The sequence below is a fragment of the Lathamus discolor genome, unplaced genomic scaffold, assembly GCF_037157495.1.
Source record: "Lathamus discolor isolate bLatDis1 unplaced genomic scaffold, bLatDis1.hap1 Scaffold_235, whole genome shotgun sequence".
Classification (NCBI taxonomy): Eukaryota; Metazoa; Chordata; class Aves; order Psittaciformes; family Psittacidae; genus Lathamus; species Lathamus discolor.
Genome location: NW_027069264.1, coordinates 42039 through 68915, shown reverse-complemented (window position 1 = coordinate 68915; position 26877 = coordinate 42039). Strand labels below are relative to the sequence as shown.

At 58.2% G+C, this 26877-nt stretch overlaps 2 protein-coding genes across 2 annotated transcripts; both read right to left on the bottom strand.

Annotated features, from left to right (window-relative positions):
* Positions 1-1390: 1390 nt before the first annotated feature.
* Positions 1391-7781, bottom strand: CAPNS1 (calpain small subunit 1). The gene is given in 12 exon segments (XM_065664515.1): positions 1391-1497; positions 1922-1948; positions 1950-1981; positions 2176-2292; positions 3346-3423; positions 4338-4394; positions 4397-4412; positions 4496-4560; positions 5412-5471; positions 6948-7035; positions 7155-7188; positions 7576-7781. Coding segments are annotated over 12 exon segments (792 nt in total). The 5' UTR covers positions 7767-7781; the 3' UTR covers positions 1391-1470.
* A 1511-nt stretch (positions 7782-9292) lies between these two features.
* Positions 9293-26864, bottom strand: CLIP3 (CAP-Gly domain containing linker protein 3). The gene is given in 15 exon segments (XM_065664514.1): positions 9293-9759; positions 9762-9775; positions 9870-9942; positions 11165-11229; positions 11805-11928; positions 12905-13023; positions 13494-13635; positions 14656-14791; positions 15995-16231; positions 17968-18086; positions 19279-19440; positions 19515-19608; positions 23076-23215; positions 25375-25578; positions 25837-26864. Coding segments are annotated over 14 exon segments (1656 nt in total). The 5' UTR covers positions 25568-25578; positions 25837-26864; the 3' UTR covers positions 9293-9721.
* Positions 26865-26877: the final 13 nt, after the last annotated feature.

Sequence of the window (26877 nt, the reverse complement as noted above, 5' to 3'; positions counted from 1 at the left end):
TGAGACCTTGTAGAGCCCCTGTAGATCCCCTACCCCCCTATTTAGAGACCTTGTAGAGCCCCTATAAAGCCCTTATAGAGACCTTGTAGAGCCCCTGTAGATCCCCTATAGAGTCCTTGTAGAGCCCCTATAAGCCCTTATAGAGACCTTGTAGAGCCCCTGTAGATCCCCTATAGAGACCTTGTAGAGCCCTCATAAAGCCCTATGGAGACCTTGTAGAGCACCTATAGAGCCCTTGTAGGTCCCTATAGAGCTCCTGTGGAGACCTTGTAGAGGCCTATAGAAACCTCATGACCCCCTATAGAGAGCTCATGATCCCTTTTAGAGCCCCTATAGAGATCTCACAGATCCCATATAGGGCTCAAGATTCCTAGAGACCTCGGAATTCCCTAGAGGGACCTGGCATGTGCCCCAGATCCCCTATAGAGACCTCAAAGATCCTATAGAGAACTTGTGATCCCCTATAGAGAGCTCGTACGTGCCCTATTCATCTCTGTACATCCCCTGTAGGGATCTGGATAGGTGTGTATAGATCTATAGGGATCTATAGATCCCCTATAGGGAGACCTTGTAGATCCTCCTATAGAGGACCTCTTAGATCCCCTATAGAGAGCTCATAGATCCCCCATAGAGGCCTCACAGCCCCCTCAAACTCCTATGGAGTGCTCCCTATAGCCCCACATCACCCTAGAGGCCACCCCATAGCCCTCACCCCCCCCCCCTCCATACTGCCCTGACCCACACTGCTGGTCTGCCCCACTGTAGCTCCCTAGAGTACCTGTAACCCCCTATAAGCCCCCTATAGCGCCCATAACCCCCTATAGCACCCATAACCCCCTATAGCTCCCTATAGCACCCATATCCCCTATAACTCCCTATAGCACCCATAACCCCCTATAGCTCCCATAACCCCCTATAGCTCCCTATAGCACCCATAAATCCCCTATAACTCCCTATAGCACCCATAACCCCCTATAGCTCCCTATAGGACCCATAACCCCCTATAGCTTCCTATAAGACCATAACCCCCTATAGCACCCATAATCCCCTATAGCTCCGCTATAGGACTCATAACCCCCTATAGGACCCATAACCCCCTATAGCACCCATAATCCCCTATAGCTCCCTATAGGACTCATAACCCCTATAGGACCCATAACCCCCTATAGCACCCATAATCCCCTATAGCTCCCTATAGGACTCATAAACCCCCTATAGGACCCATAACCCCCTATAGGACCCATAGACCTCATACCCTTATAACCCCCCCCCCCCCAAAAAAAAGGAAGGTACCAAGTGGGGCTGGATGAGCTTTATTGGAGGGGGGGTGCAAATAAGGGGGGGGGCAGAATGGGGGGGAGGATATAATAGGGGGCATGTAAAGGGGGGTATATAATGGGGGTATAATAAGGGGGGTATAGAAAGGGGGGGTCATAATGGGGGGCTCCGTGCCCCCCCAGCACGGGTGCCTCAGGAGTACATGGTGAGCTGCAGCCACTGTGGAGAGAAGGTGATGGGGGGGCTATAGAGATGTGGGGGGGGTCCCATAGGGGTCAGGGCCACCCTATAGGGAACCCCCTATTGGGATCACAGTGGGGTCTTACAGGGACTTAGGGGGCTCATAGGGAGCTGGGATGCTCCATAGGGACTTGGGGGGCTCCATAGGGGACTTAGGGGGCTCCATAGGGACTTAGGGGCTCCATAGGGAACTGGGGATGCTCCATAGGGACTTAGGGGGCTCCATAGGGAACTGGGATGTTCCACAGGGAACTGGGATGCTCCATAGGACTTGGGGGCTCCATAGGGAGCTGGGATGTTCCACAGGGAACTGGATGCTCCATAGGGACTTATGGGGCTCCATAGGGAGCTGCGGTGCTCCATAGGGATGCTCCATAGGGATCCAGGGACCCCCCAAACCCACCTCCTGGAGGCTGACCCGGATCTGCCCCACTCCCATCCCGGTCCAGGGACTTGAAGGCACCTGATGGGGGGGGACCCCAAAATTAGGAGGGGGGGGGCCCCAATAACCCACTTATGGGGGGGCGTCCCCAAATAACACTTGGGGGGTGCCCCCATCTTTGGGTGCTCTCAAGCTTGTGGGTGCCCCTTACCCAGGGGACCCCCCTCCATTATATTGGGGTGTCCCCCCCATATTTTTGGGGTCCCCCCCCTTACGGAACATGGCGTCGAGGCGCACGAGGCAGCTGATGAAGTTGTCGAAGTCCAGGTTCCCCCCCTCGTCGCCATAGCGACGGCCCAGGACCCCCCAGAGCGGGGGGGGCAGCCGGAAACCTGGGGGGGGGGGGGGGGCAAGAGGATTTGGGGACCCCCCCCCATATACATGGATCCCCTCATATATAAACCCCTTCAATAGCCCCACAGACCTTGAGCCCCCCCAAAATACATGGACCCCCCCAATACAAGGACCCCCCATATACCCCTGAGCCCCCCATATACATGGGCCCTCCCATATATCACCCCCCTTCAATAGCCTCATAGACCACTGAGCCCCCCATATATAGGGCTCCCCCATCCATCACCCCTTCAATAGCTCCATATAGCCCTGACCCCCCCATATATAGGGCCCCCCCACATACATCACCCCTTCAATAGCCCCCTAAGGCCCTGACCCCCCCCCATATATAGGGCTCCCCCCATATATAGTGCCCCCCTCATACATCACACCCTTTAATAGCCCCTTATAGCCCTGACCCCTCATATATAGGGCTCCCCTCATCCATCACCCCTTCAATAGCCCCCTATGGCCCTGGACTCCTCCATATATAGTGCCCCCACCATAACATCACCACCTTTAATAGCCCCATATAGCCCTGACACCCCATATATAGGGCCCCCCCCATCCATCCACCCCTTTAATAGCCCCATTAGCCCTGACTCCCCCATATATAGGGCTCCCCCCATATATAGTGCCCCCCCCATCCATCACCCCTTTAATAGCCCCTTATAGCCCTGACACCCCCATATATAGGGCTCCCCCATCCATTCACCCCTTCAACAGCCCCCTATAGCCCTGACTCCCCCATATATAGGGCTCCCCCCATATATAGTGCCCCCCCATCCATCACCCCTTTAATAGCCCCTTATAGCCCTGACACCCCCATATATAGGGCTCCCCCCATCCATCACCCCTTCAACAGCCCCCTATAGCCCTGACTCCCCTTATATAGGGCTCCCCCCATATATAGTGCCCCCCCATCCATCACCCCTTTAATAGCCCCTTATAGGCCCTGACCCCCCCATATATAGGGCTCCCCCTCATCCATCACCCCTTCAATAGCCCCCTATGGCCCTGACCCCCACCCATATGTAGGGCCCCCCCCATACCTGCAGCCTCGAAGGCCCCCGGCAGCTCCTGCACCCCAATGGTACCCGAGCGGTCGGTGTCGAACTGCTTATAGATACCTGGGGTGGGGGCAACGGTTGGGACCCCCCTGCGCCCCCTTTACATCTGAGCCCCCAGAGCGGGCCTGGGGGGTCCCGTTGGCCCCCATTGCCTCCCATTGCCCCCATTGCTCCCCATTGCCTCCATTACCCCCCATTGCCCCCCATTACCTCCCATTGCTCCGATTGCCCCCCATTGCTCCCATTGCCCCCCATTGCTTCCCATTGCCTCCATTACCCCCCATTTGCCCCCATTGCTCCCATTGCCCCCCATTGCCTCCATTACCCCACTGCCTCCATTACCCCCCATTGCTCCCATTGCCTCCCATTGCCCCCATTGCTCCCCATTGCCTCCATTACCCCCCCATTGCCCCCCCATTACCTCCCATTGCTCCCATTGCCCCCCATTGCTCCCATTGCCCCCCATTGCTTCCCATTGCCCCCATTGCTCCCATTGCCCCCCATTGCCTCCATTACCCCCCATTGCCCCCATTGCTCCCATTGCCCCCCATTGCCTCCATTACCCCCACTGCCTCCATTACCCCCCATTGCTCCCATTGCCTCCATTGCCCCCCATTGCTCCCCATTGCCCCCTATTGCCCCCCATTACCCCCATTACCTCCCATTGCCCCCATTGCTCCCATTGCCCCCCATTGCCTCCATTACCCCCCATTGCCTCCATTTACCCCCCATTGCCCCATTGCTCCATTGCCCCCCATTGCCTCCATTACCCCCCATTGCCCCCCATTGCCTTCCATTAACCCCATTACCCCCATTGCCTCCCATTGCCTCCATTACCCCCCACTGCCCCCCATTAACATCCCATTAACCCCATAGCCCCCATTGCCCCCCACTGTCTCCCATTACCGCCATTGCATTCCATCACCCCACAGCCCCCCCCTATGACGGAATGCCCCATTGCCTCTATAGGGTGCCCCCCACCTGCCACTTCTTGATGTTGTTCCATAGGTACTTAAACTCCTCAAACCCAGTTTTCCGGTGGTGTCACTCTGGGGGGGGGGTCAAGGACAATATGGGGGGGGACACACACAATGGGGGCCCCCCCTGCACCCCAACCCCCCCATAAGGATACATCCATCACAGCCACCATACTGCGGCACGTGTCGAGGCCGAACCCGTCCGTCTTCAGGTCAGGATCTGGGGGGGGGGGGAGATGATTTTGGGGGGGGGAACCCCTCAATTCTTATGGGGGACCCCAACCCCCCCCCCCCCCCGCTTTGAGGCCTGAACTGAACCGCCCCATTTGGGCCCGTTTCCTCAATGGGGATTCTCCAGGGGCTGCTATAGGGCTGTGCTCACCCCCGTCCTTCCTGCCCCCCCCCCCCCCCCCATGGCAGGGGTGGTTGGGGGGGGCACACACAATAATGGGGGGGGGGCACACATAAATGGGGGGGTCACAGATAAGTGGGGGGGTCCCACACACAAAGGGGGGGATCACACATAAATGGAGGTCACAGACAAATGGGGGGGGTCACACCCATAAAGGGGGGGGTCACACATAAATGGGGGGGGTCACATGCATAAATGGGGGTCACACCGATAAAGGGGGGGTCACACATACAAAGGGTGGGGGTCACACATAAAGGGGGGGGGGACAGATAAATGGGGGGGTCACACATAAATGGGGGGGTCACACACAAATGGGGGGGTCACACATAAAGGGGGGGTTCGCACACACAAATGGGTGGGGTCACATAAATGGGGGGGTCACACACACAAATGGGGGGGTCACACATAAATGGGGGGGGTCACACATAAAGGGGGGGGTCACACACAAAGGGGGGTCACACACATAATGGGGGGGTCACACACAAATTGGGGGTCACACATAAATGGGGGGTCACACACAAATTGGGGGTCACACATAAATGGGGGGTCACACATACATAAACTGGGGGGTCACACACAAATGGGGGGTCACACATAAAGGGGGGGGGTCACACATGGGGGGGTCACACATAAGGGGTGCCCCCCCCAGGGTCACTTACGGCGGGTGACGACCTTGTTGAGGATGTTCATGAGCTCGGTGGGGCTCACCTCCATGTCCTGGGGGGGGGAACGGGGTTTGAGGGGGGGGCACCCCCTGTGACCCCCCCCCAGCACCCACTTGGTCCCTCCAACCCCTCTGCACCCCCCCCTTGAGCTGGGGCTGAGCTTGGGGGTCCCACAGGGATCCAATGGGATCCAAGGGCTCCAATAGGGATCCTGGGGGGGGGGGGATGACCCGGGGGGGGAGATCCAAAGGGATCCAATAGGATTCAAATGGGATCCAATGGGCTTCAATAGGGATCCAATGCTGGGCCAGTGGATCCGTTAGGGATCCAATGGGATCCAAAAGGGATCCAAGAGAGTCTGAACGGGATCCAGTGGGACTCGACAGGGATCCAATGGGATTCAATAAGGATCCAATGGGGATCAAAAGGGACCCAATGGGATCCAAAGGAATTCCATAGGGATCAAACAGGGATCCAATGGAATTCAGTAGGGATCCAAAAGAATTCATTAGGGATCAAACAGGGATCCAACAGGATTCAATGGGATGTGATGGGGATTCCATAGGACTCCAAGAGGATCCAATGGGGATTCAACAGGACTCCAATAGGATCTAATGGGATCTGATTGGTTCCAATAGGGATCCAATATGATCCAATGGGATGTGATGGGTTCTAACATGGATCCAACCGGATGCAATGGGCTGCGCTGGGATTCAATAGGAATCCAACAGGATGCAATGGGATGTGATGGGTTCCAACAGGGATCCAATGGGATCTAATGGGTTCCAGCAGGGATCCAATGGATGTGATGGGTTCCAACAGGGATCCAACAGGGATGCAATGGGATGTAACGGGGAGTCAATAGGGATCCGATGGGATGTGATGGGTTCTAACAGGGATCCAACGGGATGCAATGGAGATTCAATAGAGATCCGATAGGAATCCAATGGGATGCAATAGGTTCCAACAGGGATCCAATAGGATGCAATGGGTTCCAACAGGGATCCAACAGGAATGCAGTGGGAATTCAACAGGGATCCAATAGGATCCAAAGGGTTCCAACAGGGATCCAATAGGATCCAACAGATGCAATGGGTTCCAACAGGGATCCAACAGCGATGCAATGGGGATTCAACAGGATCCAATAGGACACACTGGGTTCCAACAGGGATGCGATGGGGATCCAATAGGACACAGTGGGTTCCAACAGGGATTCAATAGGGATCCAATAGGATCCAATAGGACACAGTGGGTTCCAACAGGGATTCAATAGGGATCCAATAGGATCCAATAGGACACAATGGGTTCCAACAGGGATTCAATAGGGATCCAATAGGATCCAATAGGACACAGTGGGTTCCAACAGGGATTCAATAGGATCCAATAGGATCCAATGGGACACTGGGTTCCAACAGGGATTCAATAGGGATCCAATAGGATCCAATAGGACACAGTGGGTTCCAACAGGGATTCATAGGGATCCAATAGGATCCAATGGGACGCGATGGGGGGGCTGGTGCCACTCACATCCTCCGGCGAGCTGCAGGAAGAGCCTGCGGAACTGCCGCACCTCCTCGCTCTCGTTGGCGTCCACGGTGGAGATGTGGGTCCGGGGGGGCTGGGGGGGCACAGGGGGGGTCAGGGGGGGCCAATGCCCCCCTCCACCCCATTAGGGGAGGGGGGGACCCCAAAACTTGTGTGTGTGTGGGGGGGGGGGTGGTTCAAGGGGTCACTTACGGGAGGCTCGGGGTTGTACTGAGCGGCTGCTTCACTGGGGGGCACCGGGGGGGTTCAGAGAGGGCCGGGGGTGCCCCCCCCGTCCCCATTGCCCCCCATTGCCTTTCCACATCCCCACTGCCCCCCATATCCCATTGCCCCCCATGTCCCCATTGCCCCCCATTGCCTTCCACATCCCCCACTGCCCCCCATATCCCCATTGCCCCCCAATTGCCATCCACATCCCCACTGCCCCCCATATCCCCATTGCCCCCCATATCCCCATTGCCCCCCAATTGCCTTCCACATCCCCATTGCCCCCCATATCCCCATTGCCCCCCATATGCCCATTGCCCCCATGTCCCATCACCCCCCATATCCCCATTGCCCCCATATCTCCATTACCCCCCATTGCCCCCCATTACCCCCCCCGTGTCCTCACCTGATGGCGCTGATGACGCCCCCCAGGACCCTCATGGCCCCCCCCGCGCCGCCTCCGCCCCCCCCCGCTCAGGAGCCCCCCCAGCATTGGGCCAAGGCCCCCCGGGGAGCCCCCCCCCTCCTCCGCCCCCCCCCCCCCCTCCCCCCCCCCCCACCCCCCCCCCCACTCAGCAGCCCCTTGACCAGGAACATGGCCCTTCAATGGGGGGGCAATGAGGCAACGGGGGCAATGGGGGGCAATGGGGCCAATAGGGGGGCACTGGAGTGGCTGCAAGGAAAGGAGAGAACAACGTTAAGTGATAGCCCTATAGACCCCCCCATCCCCTATAGACCCCCCCCATCTCCTATAGAACCCCCCATCCCCTATAGACCCCCCCCAACTCCTATAGACCCTCCCATCCCCTATAGACCCCCCATCCCCTATAGACGCCCCCATCCCCTATAGAATCCCCCCATCCTCTATAGACCCCCCATCCCCTATAGACACCCCCATCTCCTATAGACCCCCCACCATCCCCTATAGACCCCCCCATCTCTTATAGACCCCCTCATCCCCTGTAGACCCCCCCCATTCCCCTATAGAACTCCCCATCTCCTATAGACCCCGTCATCCTCTATAGCCCCTCCCCATCCCCTATAGACCCCCCATCCCCTATAGACACCCCCATCCCCTATAGACCCCCCCCATCCCCTATAGATCCCCACTCTCTCCTCCAGCCCCTATAGACCCCCATTTCCTGTAGTCTTTCCGCCCCACAGACCCCTCCGAGCCCCATAGCCCCCCCCCACTGAGCCCTATGGACCCTCCCTACCCCTATACATCCCCCCCCCCCCCCCCGGCCACTATGGACCCTCCCGCTCTCGGACATCCGGGCCCGGGCTGAGTCATGGAGCCCCGGGAGAGGGGGGGACAGACCCGGAAGGGACCAATGAGGGGGAACCGGGGGGCACGGAAGGGACCAATGGGGGGGATCTGGGGGGTCTGGAAGGGACCAATGGGGGGATCTGGGGGGTCGGGAAGGGACCAATGGGGGAGCCGGAGGGGTCCCGGTACCTGCGGGAGCGGCGGCGGCGGCGGAGGGAGCGGCTGCGGGGCGCGCCGGGGGGCGTGGCTTAAAGACGGGGGGCGTGGCTTTGATGGGGGCGTGGCTTGGCTCAGAAAGGGCGTGTGACGACATCCCCGGCGCGCCGGGCCAAGATGGCGGCGCCCATGCGGCGGCGCTGCCATACAGTTCCGTACACCCCGGGGTCCACCCCCATATCCCCCCCCATTATTGGGGTTCCCCCACATATCCTCCCCTATATCCCCTCCCCATGTGCCCCCATCATTGGGGTCCCCCATTATTGGGGTTCCCCCACATATCCTCCCCTATATCCCCTCCCATGTGCCCCCATCATTGGGGTCCCCCATTATTGGGGTTCCCCCACATATCCTCCCCTATATCCCCTCCCCATGTGCCCCCCATCATTGGGTCTCCCCATTATTGGGGTTCCACCCCATTTCCCCCCTATATCCCCTCCCCATGCGCCCCCCATCATTGGGGTCCCCCCCATTATTGGGGTTCCCCCCCATTCCCCCCCCTATATCCCCTCCCCATGTGCCCCCATCATTGGGGTCCCCCCATTATTGGGGTTCCCCCCCATTTCCCTCGCTATATCCCCTCCCCATGTGCCCCCCATCATTGGGGTCCCCCCCATCTCCCCCCATCATAGGACGTACAAAGGCTTTTATTGGTGGCAGAAGCGGGTCCAGGGGGACCATGCGGCAGCAGAGGTGGGGGGGATGCAGTGGGGCAAGGGGGGGTGGGGGTCACACACACACACACATTAAAGCACTCACATAATGGGGGGGGAGCACATTATTGCTACTGCGGGGGGGGGGGGGGGGGGGCTACCAGGTGCCTGGATCACTTTATGGGGTGGGGGGGTGTATTCAGCCCCATAGGGCTAAACCCCCCTCTCCCCATTGTAGGCAGTAGGTTCCAGTGTGAACAGCCCCAATATGGGGAGGGGGAGGGCATAGAAGGGGGTTGGGGGGGTTGGTCCATCAATGTCATCAGTAGGGTCCAGAGTGAACAGCCCAATATGGGGGGGGGGGGGGGCACCAAGGCACTGGGGGGGGGGGCAGCGAGGCGGGGAGGGGGGGGTTACGACTGCATCTCGGCCCGTAGCATCCAAGGGAACAGCAGCAGAAGAGTAACCTGGGGGCAAAGAGGGGGGGTTATGGGGTATGGGGGGGGCACACTGGGGTGTGTGTGTGTCCCCCCAATATGGGGGTCCATGACCCACACGTACCTGGAGAAGGAGCTCTCGGAGGTGATGTCCTTGGGGGTCCGCACAGCCGGGAAGTTGCGCTTGGGCTGAGAGACTGTGGGGAGATGGGGGGGAGATGGGGGGATATTGGGGGAGATGGGTCCATGGGGATATGGGGGGATGTGGGGGGAGATGGGTCCATGGGGATACGGGGGGATGTGGGGGGAGATGGGTTTATGGGGATACGGGGATATGGGGGGATGTGGGGGGAGATGGGTCCATGGGGATACAGGGATATGGGGGGATGTGGGGGGAGATGGGTTCATGGGGATACAGGGATATGGGGGGATATGGGAGGATGTGGGGGGAGATGGGTCCATGGGATACGGGGATATGGGGGGGATGTGGGGATATGGGGGGATGTGGGGGGAGATGGGTCCATGGGGATATGGGGGGATACATGGGGGGATATGGGGGGATGTGGTGATATGGGGGGATATAGGGGATGTGGGGGGACATAGGGGGAGATGGGTCCATAGGGATACGGGGACATGGTGGGATATGGGGGAATGTGGGGGAATATGGGGGGACAGAGGGGGAGATGGGTCCATGGGGACATGGGGGATATGGAGGGATGTGGGGGGGATATGGGGGGATATGGTGGGGACACAGTTACAGACCCCCCCCAGGCACTGCATGTGCAATCAGCACGAGGTTCTCCCCACCACTGGCCAATCAGCACGCCTCCAGCCTGCCAGCCAATCAGCAGCAAGTGCTCCTCGTACTGGCCAATCAGGAGAGAGCAGTGCTGCCTGCTGGCTAATCAGAAACAGGCTGCCCTTGGCCTGCTGGCCAATCAGCGTGGTGATGTCCTGCTGACCAATCGGTTACTGCCTTTCCATCCAATCAAGAGCAACCTTCCCACCCCACAGGCCAATCAGCAGCAACCCCTCCTTCCTCTGGCCAATCAGAAGTTCCCTCCTCCACCCACCAGCCAATCACAAGCGTACCACCCCCACCTGCCAGCCAATCAGGACTGCACATCCCACCACCAACCAATCAGTTGTGCCCTACTCCACCCATCAGCCAATCACAAGGGCCCAACCCCCTCAACCAATCAGCAGTGCCCAACCCCAACTCCCCAGCCAATCACAAGTGTCCCCCCAGCCAATCAACCTTGCCCTGGTCTACCCACCAGCCAATGAGCACTGCCCAACCCCATCCACCAGCCAATCAGCACTGCCCAACGCCACCCACCAGCCAATCAACAGCAATCCTTCCCACCCATCAGCCAATCAGCTTTACCCAGCCCTACCCTCCAGCCAATCAGCACACACCTGTCACCTGCTGCACCTTCTTCTCAGGGGCGCTGTCCCCCGGCTCCTCTCGGGGACCCCCAACCCTGGGGGGAGGTGATGGGGGAGTCACTTGGGGGGCACAGGATGGGGCCCTGCCCCCCATAACTACCCATAGACCCCCATAACCACCCACAGACCCCCATAACCACCCATAGACCCCACATAACCACCCACAGACCCCGATAATCACCCACAGACCCCCCCATAACAACCCATAGGCCCCCCCATAATCACCCACAGACCCCCCATAACCACCCCACAGACCCCCACATAACCACCCACAGACTGCAATAATCACCCACAGACCCCCCATAACCACCCACAGACCCCACATAACCACTCACAGACCCCAATAATCACCCACAGACCCCCCATAAACCACCCACAGACCCCACATAACCACTCACAGACCCCAATAATCACCCACAGACCCCCCCATAACCACCCATAGACCCCCCATAACCACCCACAGACCCCCCATAACCACCCATAGCCCCCCCATAACCACCCACTGACCCCCATAACCATCCATAGCTCCCCATAGCCACCCACAGACCCCCCATAGCCCTCCATAAGCACCCATAGACCCCCCATAACCACCCATAGAACCCCCCCACACCTTTGCACGCGGGAGGGGGGGGCGAAGACGCCGTGTTTGGGGGGGCAGGAGAAGTAGCGCACCCCGAAAACGGAGCCGTCGTGTTTGCCCCCGGCCGAGTCCAGCTCCACCCCGAACCAGTAGCCTGGGGGGCACAATGGGGTGACATTGGGGGGGGGGGATAATGTATGGGGGTCCTAAGGGGGGTCCCAATGGGGGGATGTCCCTGGGGTATCCCAAGGGGGGCAATCCAGTGGTGGGGGTCGCAATGGGGGGGGGCGGGGGGGGGTGTGGGGCCCAGGGTGGTTCCAAAGGGGGATGTCCCATTGGGGTTCTTGGGAGGGGGGCCCAATGGGGGGAGTCCCAATGGGGGGGGGCCCATAGCGGGGTGCCCCATAGGGGTGTCCCAAAGGTTAGATCCAATGGATGGATCCAATGGGTAGATCCCAGTGGAGGGGTCCCATAGGGGTGTCCCATGGGGGGGGATCCCAATGGGTAGATCTAAAGGATGGATCCAATGGGTAGATCCCAATGGGGGTGTCCCATGAGGGGATCCCAATGGGTAGATCCTAAAGGATGGACCCAATGGGTAGATCCCAATGGGGGTATCCCATAGGGGGGGTGTCCCATGGAGGGGGGATCCAATGGGTAGATACTAAAGGATGGATCCAATGGGTAGATCCAATGGGGGGGTCCCATGGGTGGGTGTCCATGGGTGGGTGTCCCATGGGGGGGATCCAATGGGTAGATCCTAAGGGATGGATCCAATGGGTAGATCCCAATGGGGGTGTCCCATGGGGGGGATCCCAATGGGTAGATCCTAAAGGATGAATCCAATGGGTAGATCCCAATGGGGGGGTGCCATAGGAGGGTGTCCCATGGAGGGGGGATCCAATGGGTAGATCCCAATGGGGGTGTCCCATAGGAGGGTGTCCCATGGAGGGGGGATCCAATGGGTCGATCCTAAGGGATGGATCCAATGGGTAGATCCCAATGGGGGGGTCCCATAGGAGGGTGCCCCATGGAGGGGGGATCCAATGGGTTGATCCTAAGGGATGGATCCAATGGGTAGATCCCAATGGGGGGGTCCCATAGAGGGGTGCCCCACGGGGGCTCCTCACCGGGGGCGAAGTCCGTGCGCCCATAGAAGCGGGCCCGGCCCTGGCGCTGCCCGGCCACCAGCACCGCGTCCCCGGGGGCCACGCGCCGCCCCTCGCGGTCCAGCCAGGGCCCCGCCCCTCTTCCGGGAGACTGCGGGGTGGAGGGGGCGTGGTCAGAGCAGAGCCCCCGCCCCCCCAGCCAATCAGAGCCACGCTCCCCCCTTCTGACCTCCCCCCCTTGCTGCCTGCGTGGCCACGCCCACCCCGAGGTGCCCAATGACAACCCTGCCTGTAGCCATGCCGCCTCTTGACCCCGCCCACTGCCCCTTCCAGACCACGCCCCCTTTATGCAATCCATCCAATCACAGCCTTGGCCGCCCATCAAAGCCACGCCCCCATCCTTGACCCCGCCCCCGAAAGGGTGGAGACACAGCAGGACACGCCTCATCTGCTCCTGGCCCCGCCCATTCTGCTCTCCACCAATGAGCATGGGGGGGGGGCGGAGCCAATGGGGTGATGGGGAGAGGCAAGGGGATGAAGGAGGGGACCAAGGGTGGGACATGGGGGTCATGGGGGGATATGGGGGGACACGGAGGAATAAGGGGGGGACATGGGGGGTCTGTGGCACCTCTCTTGTCCTTGCGGGCCTTGTGGGAGGCTCGGGCCGGGGCTTCTGGGGGGCTGCGGGGGGGGTGACGGTGCTGGGGGCTGCTCCTCAGCCTTGGAGATCTTGGAGACGGAGGCGAAGATGCCTGTGGGTAAATGGTGTGGAGCATTACGGACCAGTATGGACCAGTACGGAGCGGTATGGGCAATATGGGCCAATACGGACCAGTATGAGTCAGTACAGACCCATATGGGTCAGTGTGGACTAATATAGACCAGGATGGGTCAGTATGGACCAGTATGGACCATAATGAGTCAGTATGGATGGTAGAGACCAGTATGGGTCATTATGGACCAGTAGGGAGAGTATGGACCTGTACAGGTCAGTATGGGTCAGTCTGGACAAGTATGGACCACTATAGGTCAGTATACACCAATATAGGTCAGTATGGACAAGAATGAACCAGTTTAGGTCAGTATGGACCAATGCAGACTAGTATGAACCAGTATAGGCCAGTATGGACCAATATAGGTCTGTATGCACTAGTATAGGTCAGTATAGGTCAGTATGCACCCATATAGGTCAGTATGGACCAGTATAACTCAGCATGGACCAGTATAACTCAGTATGGACAAATACGGACCAGTATAGGTCAGTATGGATGAGTATAGGTCAGTATGCACCAGTATAACTCAGTATGGACAAGTATGGATCAGTACAGGTCAATATGGACCAATATAGATTAAGTATGGACCAGTATAACTCAGTATGAACGAGTATGGATCAGTATAAGTCAGTATGGACCAGTATAGGTCAGTACGGACCAGTATAGGTCAGTATGCACCAGTACAGGTCAGTACGGACCAGTATAGGTCAGTATGCACCAATATAGGTCAGTATGGACCAGTATAGGTCAGTATGCACCAGTACAGGTCAGTATAGACCAGTATAGGTCAGTATGCACCAATATAGGTCAGTATGGACCAATATAGGTCAGTATGCACCAACATAGGTCAGTATGGATCAGTATAGGTCAGTACAGACCAGTATAGGTCAGTATGCATGAATATACGTCAGTACAGACCGGTATAGGTCAGTATGCACCAGTATGGACCAGTAGAGGTCTGTATGCACCAGTAAGGCCCAGGACAGAGCCCCCCCTTACCCTGCTTGGGGGGGCAGATGAAGTACCGGACCCCCCCCACGCTGCCGTCGTTCTTGCCCTCGGGCTCGTCCAGCTCCACCCCTGCCCATTGCCCGCTGGCGAAGGCCGTGGTGCCGCAGAACCGCAGCGTCCCCACCTGGGGGCACGGAGAGGTGAGGGGCGCCCCGAGCACCCCAAAACCCAGCCCAGGGACCCCAAACCCCCGCCCAGGGACCCCAAAACACAGCCCAGGGACCCCAAAACCCAGCCCAGGGACCCCAAACCCCGCCCAGGGACCCCAAAACACAGCCCAGGGACCCCAAAACCCAGCCCAGGGACCCCAAAACCCAGCCCAGGGACCCTAAACATAGCCCAGGGACACCAAACCCCGCCCAGGGACCCCAAAACCCAGCCCACGGACCCCAAACCCAGGCCAGGGACCCCAAACACAGCCCAGAGACCCCAAACCCAGCCCAGGGACCCCAAACCCAGCCCAGGGACCACCAAAACCCAGCCCAGGGACCCCAAAACCCAGCCCAGAGACCCAAAACCCATACCCCATACCCCACACACCATACCCTATATCTGATACCCCATATCCCATGTCCTATATCCCATACCCCACATACCATATCCGATACTCTATAGTCCATATCCCACACCCCACACTCCATATCCCACATCCCATACCCCATACCCCACATCCCATACTCCACACCCCATCCCCATACCCTATATCCCATACCCCATATCCCATACCCCACATACCATATCCCATACTCTATACTCCATATCCCATACCCCACACCCCATACCCCACACTCCATATCCCATACCCCATATCCCATACCCCATAACCCATACCCCATATCCCATACCCCGTACCCCATACCCCACATCCCATACCCCACATCCCATATCCCATACTCTATACTCCATATCCTATACCCCATACCCCACACCCCATACCCCACACTCCATATCCCATACCCCATATCCCATACCCCACATCCCATACCCCATACTCTATACTCCATATCCTATACCCCATACCCCACACCCCATACCCCACATCCCATACCCTGTACCCCATATCCCATACCCCATATCCCATACCCCATACCCCATGCCCCATACCCCATACCCCACACCCTATATCCCATACCCCACACCCCATCCCCTTTACCCCATACACCATATCCCATATCCCACACCCCATATCCCATACCCCACACCCCATATCCCATACCCCACATCCCATATCCCATACTCTATACTCCATATCCTATACCCCATACCCCACACCCCATACCCTGTACCCCATATTCCATACCCCACACACACCCCCCCCCGTGCCCACCTTGCCGCCGTGCAGGCGCACGCGGTCGCCCAGCTGCAGGCCGAGGCAGAGCAGGACGCTGTTGCCGGGCAGGTTGTCGTAGTTGGGCAGCGTGACCCTGGGCAGGCTGCAGCTCAGCGGCACGGCCTCCTCCAGCAGCCGCCGCAGCTCCCGCGCCACCAGCGCCGCCTCCGCCTTGTCCAGGGCCATGTCCGTGGGGTCCGGCACCACCTCGGCCGCCACCTGCCCCTTGCTGTTCTGGAGGGCACAGCGGAGCCTATAGGCACTATGGACCCCATAGGTACTATGGACCCCATAGGCACTATGGACCCTACAGGCACTATGGACCCTACAGGCACTATGGACCCCATAGGTACTATGGACCCTACAGGCACTGTGGACCTCATACGCACTATGGACCCCATAGGTACTATGGACCCCATAGGCACTGTGGACCCCATAGGCACTATGGACCCCATAGGCACTATGGACCCTATAGGCACTATGGACCCTATAGGCACTATGGACCCCATAGGTACTATGGACCCTACAGGCACTATGGACCCCATAGGCACTATGGACCCTACAGGCACTATGGACCCCATAGGCACTATGGACCCCATAGGTACTATGGACACCATAGGCACTATGGACCCCATAGGCACTATGGACCCCATAGGCACTATGGACCCCATAGGCACTATGGACCCTACAGGCACTATGGACCCTACAGGCACTATGGACCCTATAGGCACTATGGACCCCATAGGTACTATGGACCCTACAGGCACTATGGACCCTACAGGCACTATGGACCCTATAGGCACTATGGACCCCATAGGCACTATGGACCCCATAGGTACTATGGACCCCATAGGCACTATGGACCACACAGGCACTATGGACCCCAGAGGTACTATGGACCCCATAGGCACTATGGACCCTAGAGGCACAATGGACCCTACATGCACTATGGACCCTACATGCACTATGGACCCTACAGGCACTATGGACCTTACAGGCACTATGGACCCTACAGGCACTATAGACCCTACAGGCACTATGGACCCGATTCGCATTATGGTCCCAATCCACACTATGGACCCTATAGGCACTATGGACCCTATAGGCACTATGGACCCTATGGCCCCTATAGACACTGTGGACCCTATAGACATTATGGACCCTATAGCCCCTACAGCACCTGGAGACACTACGGACCCTATAGCCACTATGGACCCTACAGCGCCTAGAGACACTATGGACACTATAGCACCTATAGACACTGCGGACCCTATAGCCACTATAGCCCCTACAGACCCTATAGCACCTATAATACCTATAGACACTATGGACCCTATAAACACTATAGCCATTATAACCCTATGGAACCTATAAATACTGTAATTCCTACAGCACCTACACACACTATGGACCCTATCATCACTATAACCCGTATAGCGCCTACAGACACTATGGACCCAATAGACATCATAGATCCCATAGCCATACAGACCCTATAGATCCTATAAACACTATAGCTCCTATAGTGCTTATAGACACCATAGCCCCTATAGATCCCATAGACATTATAGATCCTACAGTGTCTATAAGCCCTATAGACCCTCTGGACTCTACAGCGCCTATAGACACTATGGACCCTCCTGCACCCCCAGCACCTCCTCCACCTTGTCCAGAGCCGCATCCGTGGGGTCTGGCATCACCCCCACTGCCACCTGCCCCTTGCTGTTCTGGAGGGCAGAGCGGACCCTATAGACACTATGGACCCTAAAGCACTCCTATAGCCCCTATAGACCTTAATGCACTCCTATAGCCCCTATACCTGCTATAAATGCTATAGCTGCTATAGCTCCCATAGTACCTATATTCCGTACAGCCCCCTATAGCTCTTACAGCCCCCGACAGTCCCCATATCCCCTATAGCTCCTATAGCCCCCATACCCAGTACCTGACAGCCCCATAGCCCCCCATACCCGCAGCGCAGGGTCTGCCCCGTGCTCCAGGAGGCAGCGCACGGCGCCCAGGCAGAGGTTGGAGGCCGCGATGTGCAGCGCTGTCCCGTGGCTGAAGTCACTGCAGGTGGAGTGCAGAACTGGGGGGGAAACAGGGTCCTGGGCATGGGGCCCCCCACGGCCTGCGCCCATGGGGGCACCCCAAAGGCCTTACCCCTATGGGACCCCATGGGGCACCCCAACGTCCTTACCCCTATGGGACCCCCATGGGGCACCCCAAAGTCCTTACTCCTATGGGACCCCCATGGGGGCACCCCAATGTCCTTATCCCCTATGGGACCCCCATGGTGGCACCTCAATGTCCTTACCCCTATGGGACCCCCAAGGTGGAACCCCAATGTCCTTATCCCCTATGGGACCCCCATGGGGGCACCCCAAAGTCCTTACCCCTGTGGGACCCCCATGCTGGCACCCCAATGTCCTTATCCCTATGGGACCCCCATGGGGCACCCCAATGTCCTTACCCCTATGGGACCCCCATGGTGGCACCCCAATGTCCTTACCCCTATGGGACCCCCACGGTGGCACCCCAATGTCCTTACCCCTGTGGGACCCCCATGGTGGCACCCCAACGTCCTTACCCCTATGGGACCCCCATGGTGGCACCCCAATGTCCTTACCCCTATGGGACCCCCATGGTGGCACCCCAATGTCCTTATCCCCTATGGGACCCCCATGGTGGCACCCCAATATCCTGTCCCCATTGACCCCCATGTCCTTATCCCCTGGGGACCCCAATGTCCTCCCCTTGGGGACCCCCATGTCCTGCCCTTGAGAACCCCAATGCCCTGTCCCCATTGACCCCCATGTCCTTATCCCCTGGGGACCCCCATGTCCTGCCCCATTGACCCCAATGTCCTGCCCTTGAGAACCCCAATGCCCTGTCCCCACTGACCCCCATGTCCTTATCCCCTGGGGACCCCAATGTCCTCCCCTTGGGGACCCCAATGCCCTGCCCCATGGACCCCCATGTCCTGCCCTTGAGGACCCCAATGCCCTGTCCCCATTGACCCCCATGTCCTTATCCCCTGGGTACCCCCATGTCCTGCCCCTGGGGACCCCCATGTCCTGCCCCATGGACCCCCATGTCCTGCCCTGGAGAACCCCCATATCCTGTCCCCACTGACCCCCATGTCCTTATCCCCTTGGGGACCCCCATGTCCTGCCCCATGGACCCCCATGTCCTGCCCTTGGGGACCCCCATGTCCTGCCCCATGGACCCCCATGTCCTGTATCCCCTGTGGGACCCCCATGCCCCCCCCCGGCCCTCACCTCGGGGTGCCGCTGCCCGCAGCAGGGTGCGGATGAGCTCGGGGACGTCGAAGTAGGCAGCGTAGTGCAGGGCGTTCATGTGGGTCCAGCGGCTGCGCAGCGTCACGTCCCCCCCCAGCGCCAGCAGCCGCGTGGACAGGCGGACGGCGGCCGCGGGGTCCCCTGTGGGGCGATGTGGGGCGTGGGTAGGGGGCTATGGGGTAGGGGTATGGGGGGGGGGGCACGGGGACACGTACCCACGCCGTGGGCCCCGGCCTTGCAGGCGTAGTGCAGCAGCGTCATGTCCGTCAGCCCGTCCCGGTCGTTCACATGGCAGCCGCGGCGCAGGATCTGCCCCGGTTACGCACCCGTTACACAGCGGTTACACACCAGTTACACCCCAGTTACACAGCGGTTACACACCGGTTACACACCGGTTACACACCAGTTACACACCCGTTACACAGTGGTTATACACCAGTTACACACCAGTTACACACCAGTTACACAGCGGTTACACACCAGTTACACACCCGTTACACAGCGGTTACACACCAGTTACACCCCAGTTACACAGCGGTTACACACCAGTTACACACCAGTTACACAGCGGTTATACACCAGTTACACACCAGTTACACACCCGTTACACAGCGGTTACACAGCAGTTACACAGCAGATACACACCAGTTACACACCAGTTACACACCCGTTACACAGCGGTTACACACCAGTTACACAGCGGTTACACACCAGTTACACCCCAGTTACACACCCGTTACACACCTGTTACACACCAGTTACACACCAGTTACACACCCGTTACACAGCGGTTACACACCAGTTACACACCAGTTACACAGCGGTTACACACCAGTTACACAGTGGTTATACACCAGTTACACACCAGTTACACACCGATTACACACCGGTTACACACCAGTTACACCATAGTTACACACCAGTTACACCCCAGTTACACACCCGTTACACACCAGTTACACACCCGTTACACACCAGTTACACAGCGGTTACACAGCGGTTACACAGCAGTTACACACCCGTTACACACCCGTTACACAGCGGTTACACAGCGGTTACACACCAGTTACACACCCGTTACACAGCGGTTACACACCAGTTACACAGCGGCTACACACCAGTTACACACCCGTTACACACCCGTTACACAGCGGTTACACACCCGTTACACAGCGGTTACACACCTGTTACACAGCGGTTACACACCTGTTACACAGCGGTTACACACCAGTTACACAGCGGTTACACACCAGTTACACACCCGTTACACAGCGGTTATACACCAGTTACACCCCAGTTACACAGCGGTTATACACCAGTTACACACCAGTTATACACTGGTTCCACACCAGTTACACACCAGTTACACACCCGCTACACAGCGGTTACACACCAGTTACACACCAGTTACACACCCGTTACACACCCGTTACACAGTGGTTATACACCAGTTACACACCAGTTACACCCCAGTTACACAGCGGTTATACACCAGTTACACACCAGTTACACAGCAGTTACACACCAGTTACACAGCGGTTATACACCAGTTACACACCAGTTACACACCCGTTAGACACCAGTTACACACCGGTTACACACCAGTTACACACCCATTACACACCAATGACAAACCGGTTACATACCAGTTACACACCCGTTACACACCCGTTAGACACCAGTTAGACACCGGTTACACACCAGTTACACATCCGTGACACACCCGTTACACACCAGTTACACACTGGTTATACACCAGTTACACACCCGTTACACACCAGGGACACACCGGTTACATACCAGTTACACAGTGGTTATACACCTGTTACATACCGGTTACACACCAGTTCCACACCCATTACACACCAGTGACACCATAGTTACACACCAGTTACACACCAGTTATACACTGGTTCCACACCAGTTACACACCGATTACACACCGGTTACACACCAGTTACACCATAGTTACACACTGGTTACACCCCAGTTACACACTGGTTACACACCAGTTACACACCGGTTACACCATAGTTATATCCCAGTTACACACTGGTTACACACCAGTTACACCATAGTTATATCCCAGTTACACACTGGTTACACACCAGTTACACCATAGTTACATCCCAGTTACATGTCAGTTACACACCAGTTACACTATAGTTACACGTCAGTTACACACCAGTTACACCATAGTTACATCCCAGTTACACCATAGTTACATCCCAGTTACACACCAGTTACACACTGCACACCAGTTATACCCCAATAACACCCCAGTAAGACACCACACACACCAGTTACACCATAGTGATGCACCAGGACATACCAGTTACACACCAGATACACCCCAGTTACATACTACACAGCAGTTACACACCAGTTATACCACTTACACATCAGTTACATCCCAGTCACACACTGGTTACATATCAGTTACACACCAGTTACACCACAGTTACATCCCAGTTAAACAGCAGTTACACATCAGTCACACACCAGTCACACACCATAGTTACATCCCAGTTACACCCCAATAACATCTCAATAGGACACCACACACCAGTTACACCCTAGTTACGTACCAGGACATACCAGTTACACACCAGATACACCCCAGTTACACACTACACAGCAGTTACACAGCAGTTATACCCCAGTTACATCCTAGGTACGCACTAGGACACACCAGTACAACCGCTATATACCAGTTACATACTAATTACACAGTGGTTACACAACAGTTACACTGCAAGTACACACCAGTACACCAGTTACACACCACTACACCAGTTACACAGCAGTTACACACCAGTACAACAACTATACCACCAGTTACACAGCAGTACAACAGCTATAACACCAGTTACACACCAGTTACGCAGCAGTACAACAGCTATGACACCAGTTACACCCCAGTTACACAGCAGTACAACAGCTATAACACCAGTTACACCCCAGTTACGCAGCAGTACAACAGCTGTAACACCAGTTACGCACCAGTTACACAGCATTACAACAGCTGTAACACCAGTTACGCACCAGTTACACAGCAGTACAACAGCTGTAACACCAGTTACACCCCAGTTGCCACACCAGTTATGCCACTTATGCACCAGTTACACACCAGTATAGCAGTCACCCCCAGAGGAACCTCACAGCACCCTGACCCCCCATAGCACCCTGACCTCCTGACCCCTCATAGCACCCTGTCCCCCCATAGCACCCCACTGCACCCTGACCCACATAATACCCCACACCCCCCTGACCCCCATAACACCCCATAGCCCTGTCCCCCCACAGCACCCTGACCCCCATAATGCCCCATAGCCCCCTGTCCCCCACAGCACCCTGACCCACATAACACCCAATAGCCCTGTCCCCCACAGCACCCTGACCCCCATAATGCCCCATAGCCCCCTGACCCCCATAATGCCCCATAGCCCCCTGTCCCCCACAGCACCCTGACCCCCATAATGCCCCATAGCACCCTGTTCCCCACAGCACCCTGACACACATAACACCCCATAGCCCCGTCCCCCACAGCACCCTGACCCCCATAATGCCCCATAGCCCCCTGTCCCCCACAGCACCCTGACCCACATAACACCCCATAGAATCCTGACCCCCATAGCACCCCACAGACCCCTGTTCACCACAGCACCCCACAGCACCCTGACCCCCATAATACCCCATAGCACCCTGACCCCCATAACACCCCACAGCCCCCTGTCCCCCGTAGAACCCTGACCCCCCCCCAGCACCCACAGCACCTCGTTGCCGATGAGGTCCACGTTGTGCTGCACCTGGGGCACCCACTGGCGCAGGATGGCGAAGAGCTGCGGCACCGTGGTGCTGGGGTCCAGCAGGATCTCCCGGCACGCAGCATCGTTGGGGTCGAAGAACGTGAAGGCTGGGGACACACACACACACACCGGACATACACATAAGGGGGGGGCATTGGGACATAAGGGAGAGGGCACAGAGGGGGCACCCCACAGTGCACAACCCCATAGCAGCCATCAGAGAATCCCCACTTGCAGCCCTATAGGGGTCCTTTGCCATGGGGGGGGGGTCTCTGTCCCTATGGGAGGACACCCCACAGTGCACAACCCCACAGCAGCCATCAGAGAATCCCCACTTGGAGCCCTATAGGGGTCCTTTGCCATGGGGGGGGGTCTCTGTCCCTATGGGAGGACACCCCACAGTGCACAACCCCCACAGCAGCCATCAGAGAATCCCCACTTGGAGCCCTATAGGGGTCCTTTGCCATGGGGGGGGGGGGTCTCTGTCCCTATGGGAGGACACCCCACAGTGCACAACCCCACAGCAGCCATCAGAGAATCCCCACTTGGAGCCCTATAGGGGTCCTTTGCCATGGGGGGGGGGGTCTCTGTCCCTATGGGAGGACACCCCACAGTGCACAACCCCACAGCAGCCATCAGAGAATCCCCACTTGGAGCCCTATAGGGGTCCTTTGCCATGGGGGGGGGGGTCTCTGTCCCTATGGGAGGACACCCCACAGTGCACAACCCCACAGCAGCCATCAGAGAATCCCCACTTGGAGCCCTATAGGGGTCCTCTGCCATGGGGGGGGGGGGTGTGTGTGTCTCTGTGACAAAGATGGGGGGTCCCTGTCCCCATTGAGCCCCATTGTATCTATGGGGGGGGGCTCCCTGTCCCATTATGCCTATAGGGGGGGTCCCAGTCCCTGTTGAGCCCCATTATGTCTATGGGGGGGGGGGGTCCCTGTCCCCATTAGGCCCTGATAAGGCCCAGCTCTCCCCATGGAGGGGTCCCTGTCCCCACTGCGCCTATGGGGGGGGGGGCCTGTCCCCATTAAGCCCCATTCTCCCTAGGGTGGGGGTCCCTGTTCCCATTCTGCCTATGGGGGGGGGGGGCTGTCCCCATTTAAGCCCTGATAAGGCCCCATTCTCCCATGGGGGGGTCCCTGTCCCCATTGTGTCTATGGGGGGGGGTCAATGTCCCCACTGTGTCTATAGGAGGGGGGGGCGTCCCTGTCCCCACTGTGTCTATAGGAGGGGGGGGGGGTCCCTATGCCCAGTGTCTATAGGAAGGGGGGGTCCCTGTCCCCATTGTGCCTATGGGGGGGGGTCCCTGTCCCCACTGTGTCTATAGGAGGGGGGGTCCCTGCCCCGTTAGGCCCCGGTTCTCCCCATGGGGGGGTCCCTGTCCCCATCGTGTCTATAGGAGGGGGGGTCCTTGTCCCCACTGTGTCTATAGGGGGGGGGGGGGCCCGTCCCCATTGTGCCTACGGGGGGGGGGTCAATGTCCCCATTGTGTCTATAGGAGCGGGGGTCCCTCTCCCCATTGTTTCTATAGGAGGGGGTTCCCTGTCCCCATTGTGTCTATAGAAGGGGGGGTCCCTGCCCCGTTAGGCCCCCGGTTCTCCCCATGAGGGGGTCCCTGTCCCCACTGTGTCTATAGGAGGGGGGGTCCCTCTCCCCACTGTGTCTACAGGAGGGGGGGGTCCTGTCCCCACTGTGTCTATAGGAGGGGGGGTCCCTCTCTCCATTGTGTCTATAGGAGGGGGGGGTCCCTGTCCCCACTGTGTCTATAGGAGGGGGGGTCCCTGTCCCCACTGTGTCTATAGGAGGGGGGGGTCCCTCTCCCCACTGTGTCTATAGGAGGCGGGGTCCGTCTCCCCACTGTGTCTATAGGAGGGGGGGTCCCTGTCCCCACTGTGTCTACAGGAGGGGGGGTCCCTGTCCCCACTGTGTCTATAGGAGGGGGGGTCCCTGTCCCCACTGTGTCTATAGGAGGGGGGGGTCCCTGTCCCCACTGTGTCTATAGGAAGGGGGGTCCTTGTCCCATTGTTTCTATAGGAGGGGGGGTCCCTGTCCCCATTGTATCTATGGGGGGGGGTGTCCTGTCCCCACTGTGTCTATAGGAAGGGGGGTCCCTGTCCCCATTGTATCTATGGGGGGGGGGGGTCCCTGTCCCCACTGTGTCTAAAGGAGGGGGGGTCCCTCTCCCCATTGTGCATATGGGGGGGGTCCCTGCCCCGTCAGGCCCCGTCAGGCCCCGGTTCTCCCCAGGGGGGGTCCTCACCGTAGTCCTTGGGCAGCGGCGCGGGCGCTGCCGGGTGCACCACGGGCCTCTTGCGGCGCTCGCCGGTGTCCGCGGGGGGGTCCCCGGGGGGGTCCCCCGGGGGGGCGTTGGAAGAGGGGCTCCGTGGGGGGGTCCGCGGGGGAGGCCGCTGTCCCCCCCCCCCCGGCCGGGGCTCCCCGCGCTCCTTCGTCATGGCGGCGGCCTCTGAGGAGAGGGGGGGGCGATGGAGCCGCGGCCGGGGATGGGGCGAACCAAGGGGATTAAGGGGGGGGGACACACACACAGGCGGGTTGGGGATGCGGTGGGGGTGGTCCGTTTGATCCCGGTTCACCCCGTTTGATCCCATTCGATCGCGTTTAATCCCGTTTCACCCCGTTTGATGCCATTCGATCCCTTTGATCCCGGTTTATCCCGGTGTTCCACACCCCCCCCCAACCCCCCCCCCCCCCCCCCAATCGGTACCTGCCGGAGACGCGGCCGGGCGGATGGCGCAGCGCAGCGCGCATGCGTGGATAGAGAGGGGCGGGCTTGGAGGGGAGCGGAGGGGCGGGCCTATAGGGGAGGGTGTATGGGGCTATAGGGGATGGATTATGGGGCTATAGGGGACGGTGTATGGAGCTTAGGGAATGGATTATGGGGATATAGGGGATGGATTATGGGGCTATAGGGGATGGATTATGGGGCTATAGGAGACGGATTATGGGGCTATAGGAGACGGTGTCTGGGGATATAGGTGATGGATTATGGGGCTATAGGGGACAGTGTATGTGGATATAGGGGATGGATTATGGGGCCTATAGGGGACAGATTATGGGGCTATAGAAGACAGTGTATGTAGATATAGGGGATGGATTATGGGGCTATAGGGGATGGTGTATGGGGATATAGGTGATGGATTATGGGGCTATAGGTGATGGTGTATAGGGCTATGGGGGATGGATTATGGGGATATAGGGGATGGTGTATGGGGATATAGGGGAGGGTGTATGGGGCTACAGGGTGTGGTGTATGGGGTCTATAGGGGATGGAGTACAGGGGCCATAGGGGACAGTGTATGGGGTCTATAGGGGATGTGGAATATGACTGCTATAGGTAACAGGAAATACGGGGCTACAGGGATAAACGGGACCGGGGATATGGGCCTATAGGAGACAGGGAGTTTGGGGACCACAGGGGACCTGAGGTATAGGGCCATAGGGAATATAGCGGACAGCACGCATGGGGGCTATAAGGGACAGGGGTTACAGGTGCTATAGCAGATGTAGGGCATAGGCCTATAGAGGATGGGGGATATGGGGCTATAGGAGCTGGGGTCTATAAGGAGCCTATAGGAGCTGGGGTCTATAGGGAGCCTATAGGAGCTGGGGTCTATAGGGAGTCTATAGGAGCTGGTGTCTATAGGTAGTCTGTAGGAGCTGGGGTCTATAGGTAGTCTGTAGGAGCTGGGGTCTATAGGAGCTGGGGTCTACAGGGAGTCTATAGGAGCTGGGGTCTATAGGTAGT